We start from the raw sequence: 16187 nt of genomic DNA, 5'->3' as shown, positions 1-16187 counted from the left end.
GGGTAAGTTCCATTCTTATCCCCAATGTCTCTTTCTGGCTAGAGGTGACGCTATCACACTGGTTTGGAGTGCAGGGCGCCGTCTCCTGGTGGTCAGTCTTTGGGAGGTGGCTTCTCCCTCTTTAAGGCATGGCCACAGTCCAAGACAGGAAAAAAGCAAAGAAAATAATCCTGCAACCCACAAAATAGTCTGGGCTCACCCCGCTGTTCCTCACACAGTATCAGGTAAATAGTCTCTGAGAAGGGGGCTGGGACCCCGAGTGTCTGAGAGATCCAGACTGAGCATCTGAGCTCAGACAGTTCCTCTACCTCTCCAGAGGGCTCAGGCAGCAGAATCTCTTTTGAAGCTTCCCTGTGGAGTAGGGAGTACTAGTTCTGCTTCCCTGTGAAAGCCAACCTGCATTGGGCTTCGATCCTCCCTTTTAAGGAGCCACCCCTCTCCAGGTGCAATTGGTCTCACAGATGTGCCAGGCTGGTGTACCTGAATGTGCCCAGGAGTTCTTTAACCCTTTCCTGACTGGAGTGGGAATCTCTCCCACCACATACCTCACCCCTCAAGATGGAAGTGAGGATTCCCTGATCCAATCCTGATTTCCCCACCAGCCCCAGTCAGGCGCACTCTGGAGCACCAGGGTGGAGCATGCTCAGTGGAGAAGGGACCTTTAGAGATTGTAGCTGCAAAGCCGAAACAAGCCTCTATTGAACATCAACACTCAAGATTTTTCAAAGGCTTATAACTTTGAAAATTGGGGCAGATTTTCATAGGAACTAAAATAGGCACATCCCTGACACAAATGCTCCCCCCTGCCAAATTTCATGTTCCTGCTCCAAAGCGGGGGGGGGAGAGGGAAGGGTAGAGCTTCTCACTGAAAAGCTCATGAGAAATACTTGGAGAAAACAGTGTGTTTCCCTAGCCTATGGATGAAAATGGATGAACCATTGATGCTGAAATTTCACAAAAATATCCAGCTTGAAGCAGATACCCGCCATGGAAAATTTAAGTCAAAATGGTTAAGGTTAGCAAAGATACAAGCAACAGAAAACAGGGTCTACTGATGTAAGTGTCAGGCTCCAATAACAGCAGGTAGCACTTCCAGCTTCACTTAAAATATATGTTTTCTACAAAGCAAATCATAGCTTTTGGGATTAGCAAATATAAAACCTTTCAAAAGGTATGATGCATCCATTGTCCATCCTAGTACAGGTTGGGTAGAGCCTTTGTAGCTCTTGTAATGTAGTATTCAAAAGAAAGAGAAAGATACACCATAATATAAGAAAATGTAAAAAGCTGACTGGCAAATTCTAGTCCTGGGTGACATATTCAGTGCTTTCTAACTTGTCAATAACCATGCTGCGGTATCTTCAGTGCATATTTTTGAAGCACAACTTCTATATAAGGTGAACATAGAATCATAGAATATCAGGGTTGGAAGGGACCTCAGGAGATCATCTAGTCCAACCCCCTGCTCAAAGCAGGACCAATCCCCCATTTTTGCCCCAGATCCCTAAACGGCCCCCTCAAGGATTGAACTCACAACCCTGAGTTTAGCAGGCCAATACTCAAACCACTAAGCTATCCCTCCCCCCAAAGGAAGCCCCAGAACCACCTTGCCCAACTCTTGCCCTCTCCTGGGTCCCTCCTGCATAGCTGCACCCTGGGCCACCTCCATTGGGGCCCAGAAGGTGCCTCAGGGCCTGCTATCTTCCTCCTCCTCCTCCAGAAGCAAGGCAGCTCCTCCTCTTTCATAGAATATCAGGGTGGGAAGGGACCTCAGGAGGTCATCTAGTCCAACCCCCTGCTCAAAACAGGACCAATCGCCAATTTTTGCCCCAGATCCCTAAATGGCCCCCTTAAGGATTGAACTCACAACCCTGGGTTTAGCCTGCCAATACTCAAACCACTGAGATATCCCTCCCCCTACTGCGACATTAATTGCTTCCCAGAAGGAGTGTATGTATGCCTAATTTTAATATTGTACTGCTTTATCTCTTACTAATAAACTAAGCTAAGTTGGGTCATTCGGTCTCTTAAATACTTTTAACATTGAACCACAAGTGTTGCCAAGAAATTGGCTAGACCTCAGTGAATATTGTTAGACTGAGTGGATCATCAAGAGCACCAGCAGCTTTGGATGTTGGTGCTCACAGAGGTGAGGAGATGGATTTTTTTTTCTTTTAATTAATTTCTTCAATCATGTTTGTTAGTTTCTTAACAAAATTTTAACAAACAAGGAAATTCTGTTTATTTTTTCAGCTGTTTTGTTTGTTTAGTAGCTAAACTCAGTTTCTTTCTATCCTGTAAAAAGAAAAGGAGTACTTGTGGCACCTTAGAGACTAACAAATTTATTAGAGCATAAGCTTTCGTGAGCTACAGCTCACTTCATTGGAAGTGAGCTGAAGCTTATGCTCTAATAAATTTGTTAGTCTCTAAGGTGCCACAAGTACTCCTTTTCTTTTTGCGAATACAGACTAACACGGCTGCTACTCTAAAACCTTTCTATCCTGTGTTTTCCTTTGGGAGCTAGAGAGGAGAGTGTTCTGGGCCCAAAGGAAGAATGTCCTTGAGGGTCCTTCATGCTGGCCAGAGAATGCTCAGCAAAGTTCTTCCCCAGCTGCTATAGTGGAGTGTCTTCCAGCTGGAAGGATGCGAGCATTCAGTGAGTGATGGAGAACCATGGAATAGAGGATTTAGTTGGGGGAAGGGAGTGCTGAGGGTAGGTTTCATCCAGATGTTAATTTGTTAACTGATTACCATGCCCTGTGTTCTCTTTAGCACATCTCAGGAGTGTGGAAATTGCTATGGATGCTGTCAACAGGCAGCCATTATGCATTGTGGGGTGTCTGTGTTCATGCATATAAATCAGGGGTTACTCAGCACAGCCATGTTGTAGAATTTTATGTTTTTGCACAAGAATCCCAATGCACCAAACAATTTTTTAAGTTGACACGTGTTTGAAGTTCTAATGCTATAACATTGTATTTTTCATTCATTGTGTCTTTGTAAATCTGAGGGTTGGGTTGTAGGGGCCAGGCCGAGCAGAGACCAATGGGTCTCCCCTCAGCTGCTCTGAGGCTGGCATGCAGCAGGGATACGAATGGCACAGCTTGCTGAAAAATGGAAAGAATTCTCTGGAATATTGTGCTTAATACTTCATCCAATTTTGAATCAAAATTATGAATTTTTCCAACTAACTCAAGTGAGTGGCTTGGCAGATGACAAAATTAGCTTCATAGGCCTCAAGAGACCATTAGATCATCTAGTCTTCCCTCCTGCACATCACAGGCCATTATGTTTCTCCTAAAGTCCCCTGTGTTGAATCCAGTGATTCTGAGTTATCAAAGCATTCGTGGAAGGATGGGCAGGGGCAATATGGAACTGCACTGGGAGGAGACTCATTGAACGACTGCAGCTGCTTTGCCAGTGCTTGTGCTAAAATCGTGCAGAGGGATGTAGTGGTGGAAAATATGTGATTGCATTTCCTCTGAGCAGGTTAAACACCAAAGATGATGGGATCCATTCTGCACTGCTGTACGCACGTTTGTGTGTAGCTGTACAGTGTTACAGGTATGGTGTGGAGTTGTGCTGTTCCTGCCAAGGCCAATGGCCTGTAGCAGACAGTCTCAACTGTGCTCCACAGGGAGAATCCCACTGGAGATGCCCAGGTTCAGACTCTAGGGCATTGGAGCAGAGTGTTTTCAATAGCTAGAACTCAGCTGTAGAACACCTTCTGAGAGGGGATCAGACTGAGCCCTGGCGTGGCCATGGTCAGAAGAAAATGCAAGATCACCTCTTTGCTAAAGCCTTTTCCAGGAACACCACCAGGGTCAGCATGAGATGTAGTTGGTGTAATAAGAGAAAAGGAAATTGGGTGGATGTGACACAGAGCGCTTGGAAAAGAGTCCCCTGTTCTTTGCAAACAGTCCTCACTTCAAACCTGACAAATTCAAATACACCAAAAACATCCTATAGAATATTTATTTATCAAGTATAACATGTAATGTATGGGCAGAGAGCTGTGTTGTCTACCTTTGCCAAATCCCAGAACAGTCAATGGAAAAAGCATCAAAGACCATGGCAAATGATCAAAACCACGTGGAGGTGAAAAGGAACATCACAGCAGGCAGGGGATCGCCCTGACTGTGAATATAGCTAATGATGCTTTTCAGCATATCAGATTGTAGGCAAAGGCACTCTGTATTTACTGAGAAAAGCCTTTGAGGAGTTCAGGGACTTGTCCTGAATATTTGGATCCTGGTTCTTATGAAACCAGCTAGTTCTGCAACAGACTGAACTTTTGGGGAAAACCTATACCAGTCCACACAGGAGATCCACTTCCTGGACACTACCTTGCTAATAAGCCATGGTCACATAAACACCACCCTATACCGGAAACCAACTGACCACTATACTTACCTACATGCCTCCAGCTTTCATCCAGACCACACCACACAATCCATTATCTACAGCCAAGCTCTATGATACAATCGCATTTGCTATAACTCCCCAGACAGAGAGAAACACCTACAAGATCTCTATCAAGCATTCTTACATTACCACCTGCTGAAGTGAAGAAACAGATTGACAGAGCCAGAACACCCCTAAGTCACCTACTACAGGATAGGCCCAACAAAGAAAGCAACAGAACGCCATTAGCCATCACCTGCAGCCCCCAACTAAAACCTCTCCAGTGCATCATCAAGGATCTACAACCTATCCTTAAGGACAATCCCTCACTCTCACAGATCTTTGAAGACAGGCCAGTCCTCGCTGACAGACAGCCCCCCAACCTGAAGCAAATACTCACCAGCAACCACAAAACACACAACAAAAACACTGAGCCAGGAACCTATCCTTGCAACAAAGCCCGTTGCCAACTGTGTCCACATATCTTTTCGGGGACACCATCATAGGGCCTAATCGAATCAGCCACACTATCAGAGGCTCATTCACCTGCACATCTACCAATGTGATATATGGCATCATGTGCCAGCAATGCCCCTCTGCCATGTACACTGGCAAACCAGACAGTCTCTACGTAAAAGAATAAATGGACACAAATCAAACGTGAAGAATTATAACATTCAAAAACCAGTCGGAATACACTTCAATATCTCTGGTCACTCGATTACAGACCTAAAAGTCGCAATCCTTCAACAAAAAAGCTTCAAAAACAGACTCCAATGAGAGACTGCTGAATTGGAATTAATTTGCAAACTGGACATCATTAAATTAGGCTTGAATAAAGACTGGGAGCGGATGTGTCATTACATAAAGTAAAACTATTTCCCCATTTTTTCCCCCTACTGTTCCTCACATGCTCTTGTCAACTGCTGGAAATAGCCCACCTTGATTATCACTACAAAAGGTTTTTTTTCTCTCCTGCTGGTATTAGCTCACCTTACCTGATCACTCTTGTTACAGTGTGTATGGTAACACCCATTGTTTCATGTTCTCTGTGTATATAAAATCTCCCCACTGTATTTTCCACTGTATGCATCCGATGAAGTGAGCTGTAGCTCACGAAAGCTTATGCTCAAATAAATATATTAGTCTCTAAGGTGCCACAAGTACTCCTTTTCTAGTCACAAATGTAGACCCTGGTTCACACTTTAGGATTTTCTTCTGCGTTTTAACCAGTTCTTTCCATTGCCTTCTCTCTTTCCTGGATAAATCTTTATTCTTTCTTAAATAAACCTATTTCTGTTTTCTTATAAGTGTTCACAAGTGCTGTGTGGCATACAGGAGCAGTGCCTGAAGGCAACTCTGGTAAAATGGGGTACACTACATCTCTGGATGCAGAGATTCTGGTACTTCTTAGAGTAGCCAGAGTCAGGGGTAGGATATCATAGGAGAATGAATCGGGGATTCAGTGATTAGGATGACAGGTTTCAGAGTAGCAGCCGTGTTAGTCTGTATTCGCAAAAAGAAAAGGAGTACTTGTGGCACCTTAGAGACTAACAAATTTATTAGAGCATAAGCTTTCGTGAGCTACAGCTCACTTCATCGGATGCATTTGGTGGAAAAAACAGAGGAGAGATTTATATACACACACACAGAGAACATGAAACAATGGGTTTATCATACACACTGTAAGGAGAGTGATCACTTAAGATAAGCCATCACCAGCAGCAGGGGGGGGGAAGGAGGAAAACCTTTCATGGTGACAAGCAAGGTAGGCTAATTCCAGCAGTAAACAAGAATATCTGAGGAACAGTGGGGGGTGGGGTGGGAGGGAGAAATACCATGGGGAAATAGTTTTACTTTGTGTAATGACTCATCCATTCCCAGTCTCTATTCAAGCCTAAGTTAATTGTATCCAGTTTGCAAATTAATTCCAATTCAGCAGTCTCTCGTTGGAGTCTGTTTTTGAAGCTTTTTTGTTGAAGTATAGCCACTCTTAGGTCTGTGATCGAGTGACCAGAGAGATTGAAGTGTTCTCCAACTGGTTTTTGAATGTTATAATTCTTGACGTCTGATTTGTGTCCATTCATTCTTTTACGTAGAGACTGTCCAGTTTGGCCAATGTACATGGCAGAGGGGCATTGCTGGCACATGATGGCATATATCACATTGGTAGATGCGCAGGTGAACGAGCCTCTGATAGTGTGGCTGATGTGATTAGGCCCTATGATGGTGTCCCCTGAATAGATATGTGGACAGAGTTGGCAACGGGCTTTGTTGCAAGGATAGGTTCCTGGGTTAGTGGTTCTGTTGTGTGGTGTGTGGTTGCTGGTGAGTATTTGCTTCAGATTGGGGGGCTGTCTGTAAGCAAGGACTGGTCTGTCTCCCAAGATCTGTGAGAGTGATGGCTCGTCCTTCAGGATAGGTTGTAGATCCTTGATGATGCGTTGGAGAGGTTTTAGTTGGGGGCGGAAGGTGATGGCTAGTGGCGTTCTGTTATTTTCTTTGTTGGGCCTGTCCTGTAGTAGGTGACTTCTGGGTACTCTTCTGGCTTCTTCTGAAAGATTAAGAATGAGCTCTCAAAACTGGATATTCTCATAAAGAACCAACCTTCCACACAAACTTCCTCGTGGCTGGACTTTACAAAAACTAGACAAGCCATTTACAAAACACACTTTGCTTCTCTACAAAAGAAAAAGGACACTAAGCTATCTAAACTACTATATGCCACAAGGGGCCACAACAATGGTTCCCGTAACCCACCCAGCAATATTGTTAATCTATCCAACTATACTCTTAGCCCAGCAGAAGAATCTGTCCTATCTCGGGGCCTCTCCTTTTGCCCCTCCATCCCCACGAATATGATACAGTTCTGTGGTGACCTAGAATCCTATTTTCGACGTCTCAGACTCAAGGAATATTTCCAACACACCTCTGACCAACATATTAACCCACAGAGACCTTCCTGCCAACACTACAAAAAGAAGGATTCTGGGTGGACTCCTCCTGAAGGTCGAAACAGCAGCCTGGATTTCTACATAGACTGCTTCCGCCGACGTGCACGAGCTGAAATTGTGAAAAAGCAGCATCGCTTACCCCATAACCTCAGCCATGCAGAACACAGTGCCATCCACAGCCTCAGAAACAACTCTGACATCATAATCAAAAAGGATGACAAAGGAGGTGCTGTCGTCATCATGAATAGGTCGGAGTATGAACAAGAGGCTACTAGGCAGCTCTCCAACACCACTTTCTACAAGCCATTACCCTCTGATCCCACTGAGAGTTACCAAAAGAAACTACAGCATTTGCTCAAGAAACTCCCTGAAAAAGCACAAGAACAAATCCGCACAGACACACCCCTGGAGCCCCGACCTGGGGTATTCTATCTGCTACCCAAGATCCATAAACCTGGAAATCCTGGACGCCCCATCATCTCAGGCATTGGCACCCTGACAGCAGGATTGTCTGGCTATGTAGACTCCCTCCTCAGGCCCTTCGTTACCAGCACTCCCAGCTATCTTCGAGATACCACTGACTTCCTGAGGAAACTACAGTCCATTGGTGATCTTCCTAAAAACACCATCCGAGCCACTATGGATGTAGAAGCCCTCTACACCAACATTCCACACAAAGATGGGCTACAAGCCGTCAAGAACAGTATCCCTGAGAATGTCACGGCTAACCTGGTCGCTGAACTTTGTGACTTTGTCCTGACCCATAACTATTTCACATTTGGTGACAATGTATACCTTCAAATCAGCGGCACTGCGATGGGTACCCGCATGGCCCCACAGTATGCCAACATTTTTATGGCTGACTTAGAACAACGCTTCCTCAGCTCTCGTCCCCTAATGCCCCTACTCTACTTGCGCTACATTGATGACATCTTCATCATCTGGACCCATGGAAAAGAAGCTCTTGAGGAATTCCACCATGATTTCAACAATTTCCATCCCACCATCAACCTCAGCCTGGATCAGTCCACACAAGAGATCCACTTCCTGGACACTACGGTGCTAATAAACGATGGTCACATAAACACCACCCTATATCGGAAACCTACTGACCGCTATTCCTACCTACATGCCTCTAGCTTTCATCCAGATCATACCACTCGATCCATTGTCTACAGCCAAGCGCTACGATATAACCGCATTTGCTCCAACCCCTCAGACAGAGACAAACACCTACAAGATCTCTATCATGCATTCCTACAACTACAATACCCGCTTGCTGAAGTGAACAAACAGATTGACAGAGCCAGAAGAGTACCCAGAAGTCACCTACTACAGGACAGGCCCAACAAAGAAAACAACAGAACGCCATTAGCCATCACCTTCAGCCCCCAACTAAAACCTCTCCAACGCATCATCAAGGATCTACAACCTATCCTGAAGGACGAGCCATCTCTCTCACAGATCTTGGGAGACAGACCAGTCCTTGCTTACAGACAGCCCCCCAATCTGAAGCAAATACTCACCAGCAACCACACACCACACAACAGAACCACTAACCCAGGAACCTATCCTTGCAACAAAGCCCGTTGCCAACTCTGTCCACATATCTATTCAGGGGATACCATCATAGGGCCTAATCACATCAGCCACACTATCAGAGGCTCGTTCACCTGCGCATCTACCAATGTGATATATGCCATCATGTGCCAGCAATGCCCCTCTGCCATGTACATTGGCCAAACTGGACAGTCTCTACGTAAAAGAATGAATGGACACAAATCAGACGTCAAGAATTATAACATTCAAAAACCAGTTGGAGAACACTTCAATCTCTCTGGTCACTCGATCACAGACCTAAGAGTGGCTATACTTCAACAAAAAAGCTTCTAAAACAGACTCCAACGAGAGACTGCTGAATTGGAATTAATTTGCAAACTGGATACAATTAACTTAGGCTTGAATAGAGACTGGGAATGGATGAGTCATTACACAAAGTAAAACTATTTCCCCATGGTATTTCTCCCTCCCACCCCACCCCCCACTGTTCCTCAGATATTCTTGTTAACTGCTGGAATTAGCCTACCTTGCTTGTCACCATGAAAGGTTTTCCTCCTTCCCCCCCCTGCTGCTGGTGATGGCTTATCTTAAGTGATCACTCTCCTTACAGTGTGTATGATAAACCCATTGTTTCATGTTCTCTGTGTGTGTGTATATAAATCTCTCCTCTGTTTTTTCCACCAAATGCATCCGATGAAGTGAGCTGTAGCTGACGAAAGCTTATGCTCTAATAAATTTGTTAGTCTCTAAGGTGCCACAAGTACTGCTTTTCTTTTAGTGATTAGGATGCCCCTCTTGTCAGCCTGCAAGGCAAAACTGGGATTGACATAAGCACAGAGGAGAGTGCTTGAGTGAGTGAAGGGCTGGTGGGGCCAGGGAGCTGACATCCAGCTATTACTAGTAAGACTTCATCTGGCTGTAAGCAGGGGGTAAAGAGGTGACTCACAGTCCCCGAGAAACATCAGAGTGGGGCAGAGAGAAAAAAAAATCTTTTCCTCCGCTCCACCTTCTCTCATTGTGTCAAGCACTTTACACAGAGGACACCTGTGAATACACAGAGGAGGCCAAATGTTACTTACCGCAGAATCTGCAGTTTGCAGTTCGGGTGTTTCAGTCCCTCACACAGCAGCCGCACTCCGGAAACTCCCAGTCTATTAGCGCCCAGCTCCAGCTCCCTCAGGCTCTGGCTGGTGCTGAGAACAGCGGCGAGATCCCCGCAGCCAGCGTCTGTGAGACGACACATGTACAAGCTGCAGGAGAGAGAAACACAGAGAAGGGGGATCACAGTGTGAAGGGGGCTCGTCACAGCTGTTCTGACAGGCAGCCCCGCCCACCAGCCCCTCGCCCTGACCAATCCACGTGAAGAATGAAGTAGAAGCCCTGCTCCACCGCCTGTCCCAACCCCCACCCTATTGTAATGAGGAACCAGTGTGGGGTGGAATTTCCTGGGTAAGCCCCATCCCTTGCACTTGAGTCTTGACCAGTCAGCACTGTGAGTGGCCCAGACACGCCAATCCTTAAACCTCTGCCATTGACCAATAAGATTTAAGGTTCTGGGTAAGGTGTCCTCACTAAGCACCGCCCCTCACTCTTTCTACTGACCAACCAGAATTTCAGGGGCAGCTGCCTGGGCAACCTAAGTCCCACCTACCCAGCTCTCAGCCAATCAGATTGGACTTCAGACTGATTAGCACTGGAATGGTGCGACCCAATCAGAGCAGGCCTATTGCGACAGGGAGGCTGTAGGGGGAGCCCCCTCCCCAGGCAGCTGGGCCAAGCTCAGAGCAGGCGGAGCTGGGAGATCCTGACCCCCCGCGACCCCGGCACTGGCTCTGCTGCTCCCCTGCAGGATACACACGTCTCCTGTCTCTGCCCCAGCTCTGAGCCTCAGGCCTGGGGAGGGGAGGCAGCTGTGACCAAGGCCCAGCACTGGCAGTGTCACACCCACCTTCCTCTGAGACCAGGGATAAGAGGCTGGAGGGATTGGAAGACAGCCAGGAGAACAGCCCCCCAACCAGGGGACCCCAAAGTTTGGGGAAGAAGAGCCCCTGAGAGGGGGGTGACCATGTGACCCTGTTGGCAAGGCCTGTTCCAGAAACACGGGTGGGGTTATTGCAACAGAAATTTTCCACTGGTTTCTGGACCCGCCTACTGCAGACTCTAGGTGCCTGATCATGGGTGGTGGGTGTCGTAGGCAGTGGAAGGTGTTGCCTTCCCAGACTGCCTCACTGGGCCCTGCCCATACTCCACTGGAGTCCAGGCCCCCTCCTGCCTACTCTTCCCATGCCAGAGGCTTGGGCAGGCAGGCTGGGAGCCGTGCTACACCGTGCTGCCTGGTCTCCTGGCACTGGGGCTACTCTGGCTGCCCAGCACTAGGGCCAGTCCGGCTGCACTGCCTGCCTAGCGCTGGGGCTGGCGACTTGGCTACGGAGGAAGGGCTTCATGGTTGGGGTTCAAGCCTGCAGGCATGGCCCGGGGATGCTGGGGCCGTGCTGCCCAGCTTTCTGGAACTCTGGAACTGGGGGAGGATGTGGCTGCACTGCCTGGCTCTCCAGAGCTTTGGGCCTTGGGGAGGCTGTGTCAGTGCTATCCGGAGCTGGGGGCAATACTCTGGGGACGGGGGCAGGGGCCAGTGGCCACATTGGGCAGGGGAGGGCTGGGCAAAGGCCAGCAGCATCCACAGTGGGAGGAGGTTGGGCTCTAGTGGGCATGGAAGGGGCAGGGCCTCAGGCAGAAGGGGAGGGGCCAGGAGGGCTAGCCTCCACAAGCCATGGGTTCACCAACTGCCCATGCTCCTGAGGGAGCTGCCAGCTACGCGAGTGTGGAACTATGGCACCAGCCTGGCTATGACCATGTGCATCTCAGTGACCAGCCCCCAGCACGGCTGTCACATACTGCCACTCCTCCCTCCCATCAGGGCTCATAGGAAACCCTCTTCAGCCCCCAACTGCTGCCAAATCTTGCACACATGTAGAGAAAACCCACCCACCAGAACTGTCACCTGCATGGCTTCTTCCATCACTACAGTTGCCCTGATAATGTGGGCACTCCACTGAATTGGGAGGGGAGTTCCAATGTTCCAGAGAGAAAAAGAGCCCTGAATTTGTACGAGAGAGGGAAGCCCCCACTCCCTGGCGGGGCCCCCAGGTTCAGTCAGGGTTGGTAGAGCCCCTGAGATATTTTGGAGGCAGGAAGACAGGTGCTGCCAATGGAATGAGAGACTCTAAATTTGAGTTGAACAGGGAAAGAAAACACTCATGGGTGGATGTGGGAAACTACAGAGAGAAGCCCTAGCCAGTGGAGGTGGGGAGAGGGTGTTTTTGATGAAGCAACAGAGAAGAGCTCCACAAGATTTAAAGGTAAGAAAGGAGGGAAACAAATGAGGAGTTGAGGAGAAAAAGATACTGAAGTGGGGAGAGGACACATGAAGGAAAAGAAAGACCCCAACTGGGATAAAAAAGGAGACACCCCCCCCAATGAGGAATGGTGTTGGGAAGCTTTGGGAAGGAGGCAGCTGTGCCAACAGCAGTAAAGTTTATTCTTTACTGATTAGAATCCATTCTGGAGGCAGAGTTTCTCTTTTGGAATTTGGTGTTGGGCTCAGATCTCTGGAAGAGGAGCCTCTGCTGTTTGACCATCTCATTCCAAAACAGGTGAATAAATGTAAATATGACAAGTTTCACTTAGAGTTTACCCAAACTCCCTGTCACTTATTTCTCCTCTGATCTGCAATGTGCTGGACACCTGCCACTACTTGGCTGAGGTAACACTAGTGTCAGAACAAGGCACTGGTGCTAGAAGGAGCAATACTAAACACAGAGTCCCTGCCCTGAGGATCCTACAATATAAACAGGCCAGACAGGCAAGAAGTAGGGGAAGGAAACATTATTATCCCCATTTTTCAAATGGAGAACTGAGACCATAAGAGATTGAATGACTTGCCCAAGGTCACCGACAGTCTGAGTTTTGATCCAGTAATTTAATTACACAACCAGCCTCTCTTCCCTTGTGTTTCTCAGTTTCAGAAGTGCTTTTTTTTAATAGTTGAGGCTCCTAAGGAAGAGCTACTTAACAATCAGGTGTTGAACGTTAGGGCCTGAGCTACTGATGAGGTTTCTTGCCATATTGATACCCACTATGATTTGCTAAAGTGTGTAAGAAGAACTCAAAAGCTCTCTCTACTGACCAGACCAGACCCAAGCAAACACCTGAAAACTATAAAGAGCTGTAGGAAGGGAAAACAACAATTCATATAAGGTTTCTCAGAGTTGAGCAAAGAGTGGGGCAGGGAGTGGCCTGTCCCAGACATTTTTTAAATGTCAGGTGCCATTTCCTGTATTTTAGAAATCTGTCATATCTTTTGTCAGGAAAGAGTTAAAATGTAGCTAACAGCTAAGACAAAAAAACGCAGAACAAGCAGGAATGTTTCAATAAGCATTCAGTAGCAAGGACACTGACAACTGTAAACAATTGATAAGCTTATGCCCATCCAGTAATTTAGTTTTTAGGATAGAATAAACCCTCCCTTCACAACTCACCAGATATCTGTAAACACTCATCCCTAGCCCCCCCCCACCTCCTTCCCCCGCAAGGTAGCCATAGACATTTGATGCAATTAGGATGACCTCTATATGTAAGTTTTGTTATTATTTTTTATCTTTGTTTAGGGTTCTTTCTTGATTTGTAATAATGTCCATCTCTGTATGTATGGATAAATGCAAACAAATTGATAAGAGAATGTATATATCTGGCCACTATGGCACCATATCTTTGAAGCTCCTTTTCAGTCTTCCTGGTACCGTGAATAAACCCCCTTCAGTATTGTCTGTGCTTGCCTGATTCTTGGGGAAAAGAATCTTTTTGCCTAACACTTTCAAAGGCAAAATTCTATTCAATCAAAAATACAAGAGCATTGATGCTTTTCATCTGGAATTCTGCACTGGGATAACTTGCTAGAATGTCATATTATGATGTGCTGTTAAGAGAATTGCATACATCAAAACCACATGACCCCAAATATAGTTGGTTATTTCCCAGCAGATGCATACACAAACATTTTAAAAGCGAGCATCAACTCAGTGGGTGACAGGAATGCATGCAGGGGTAGTAGCAGCTCCATGCTTAAGTTTCCATGCAGATTTATAGTTGAGGCAGGACTGAAAACCCTTTTTTCTAACTAGCCTACCAGCCTGGACTCATTTTGGGCACTATGGGGTAACCCACCACTAGAAAATTTCATTTTTACTACATTAGGCACATGACTGATAGTTATTACCAGGGTGGAAGTAGATGCTGGAAATGGTGCAGTTTTTCTGTATCATGTAATGTTTAAAAGTTATTGGGCTCCCGGTCTGAAAAACAATCAGAAAATCACAATTTTGATTAAAACTGGCAGAAATCTTCTAAATATGATTGATAATGCAACTATATACTCAAAATAGCACTGTTTGGAAAGTTTGGGAAATATTTAGCCCCAAGCAATATATTTTATGTATTTTCGTCTACTTTTTTGCCCTTGGTTAAAACAAAAGTCTGTAATCATATTGTGACGTTATGGGTATAATGTAGTATCTCATTGAAAGGTGGTACATGGCAAGAAAGGGTTAACTCATAGACATGACCCATGATCGAACTTTAAAGACTTGTTATATGTAAATGATAGTTGGGCTATTGCATTAGGTTAGAATAGTACTTTGAAATGCAAACCTGCATTGTCAGAGCAATAGAATCGCAGGTGTTTGCTCAAGTCTTATGATGTAAACAAACAATTCGTGTCTGTTACTATAGCTTTGATTCAAGGACTATTAGCCTTTATGATGACACTCAATTGAAATATTATTCTCTATAAAAACTGAGGAATACTTGTGACATCTTAGAGACTAACAAATTTATTTGGGCATAAGCTTTCGTGGGCTAAAACCCACTTCATCGGATGCATGCAGTGGAAGGGGCTGAGCAGGTAGTCGCTGAAGGTGGAATGGCAAGGAAGAAGAAAAGAGTGGCCAGTCCTATAGGAAAAGGGGAAGAGTCAATGGAGACTACACCAAATATGAGCCCCAGGAGGATACAGGATGGGTTGAAGAGGCTTATAAGGGAGAACAGGAATGGAAAGAACTTGCAGCAGAGGGAACAGGGGGGAGACTGGAGAATAGCACCGTCACCAGGAAAAGGCAGGTCTGTGTGATCGGGGTCTTTTTATTGAGAAGAATAGAGAGGCCTGTAACCAGAGCTGATCCAGAGAATAGAAGGGTGTGCTGTCCAGGTTCTAAGATACAGGATGTAGCCCTGAGGTTGAAAAGGATCCTAAAGGGAGCAGGAAAGAATCCCCTAATTATCCTTCATGTGGGAACAAATGATACGGCTAGTTTCTCGCTGGAAAGTATTAAGGGAGACTATGCTAGGCTGGGGAAGATGCTTAAGGAAATCGAGGCTCAGGTGATGGAGGCTCAGGTGATCAGTGGGATTCTGCCTGTTCCTAGAGAAGGGCAACAAAGGTGTGACAAGATTATGACTATAAACAGATGGCTTAGGCAGTGGTACTATAAGGAGGGCTTTGGGATGTATGGCCATTGGGAGGCATTCATGGACAGAGGACAGTTCTCTCGGGATGGACTTCATCTGAGTAGGGAAGGAAATAGACTTCTAGGATGGAGGCTGGCACAACTGATAAAGAGAGCTTTAAACTAGGAATTTGGGGGAGATGGTTGGGAGATGTCCAGGTAATCTCCACGCCGGATTTTAGCATTGAGAGGAGAGAAGACGAAGTAAGAAAGGATACAGCCGTGGGTAGGAGAATGTATATAAGGAGGAAGGACAGTGTGGATACCAGTCTAATAGGTTATACTAGCTGTAGAATGACTGTGCCTAATAGGGCACAAAATGTGAGCGAGGCCAAACAGCAAAAATTAAGAAGTTTGTACATCAATGCGATGAGCCTAGGTAACAAAATGGAGGAACTAGAGCTACTGGTGCAGGAAGTGAAACCAGATATTATAGGGATAACAGAAGCATGGTGGAATAGGAGTCATAACTGGACTACAGGTATTGAAGGGTATATGCTGTTTAGGAAAGACAGAAATAAAGGTAAAGGTGGTGGAGTAACATTGTATATCAATGATGAGGTAGAATGTAAAGAAATAAGAAGCGATGCAATGGATAAGTCAGAGTCCATCTGGGCAAAAATTACATTGGGGAAGAAAACTAGTAGAGCCTCCCCTACGATAGTGCTTGGGGTGTGCTATAGACCACCGGGATCTAATTTGGATATGG

The 16187-nt window shown here is 46.1% G+C and overlaps 1 protein-coding gene across 3 annotated transcripts in view; it reads right to left on the bottom strand.

Annotated features, from left to right (window-relative positions):
• The window catches only part of LOC119857533 (NACHT, LRR and PYD domains-containing protein 3-like), a 296613-nt gene that overhangs the window by 193628 nt on the left and 86798 nt on the right, over positions 1-16187 (bottom strand). For all 3 annotated transcript variants that reach the window (XM_038406613.2, XM_043516755.1, XM_043516756.1), the window contains one exon: positions 9998-10168. In XM_038406613.2, coding sequence (XP_038262541.1) covers positions 9998-10168 — 171 coding nt within the window. The remainder of the gene's footprint in view (positions 1-9997; positions 10169-16187) is intronic.

This window comes from Dermochelys coriacea, chromosome 6 (genome assembly GCF_009764565.3).
Source record: "Dermochelys coriacea isolate rDerCor1 chromosome 6, rDerCor1.pri.v4, whole genome shotgun sequence".
Taxonomy (NCBI): Eukaryota; Metazoa; Chordata; order Testudines; family Dermochelyidae; genus Dermochelys; species Dermochelys coriacea.
The sequence above is the reverse complement of the archived record's forward strand: the minus strand, read 5'-3'. Positions and strand labels throughout refer to the sequence as shown.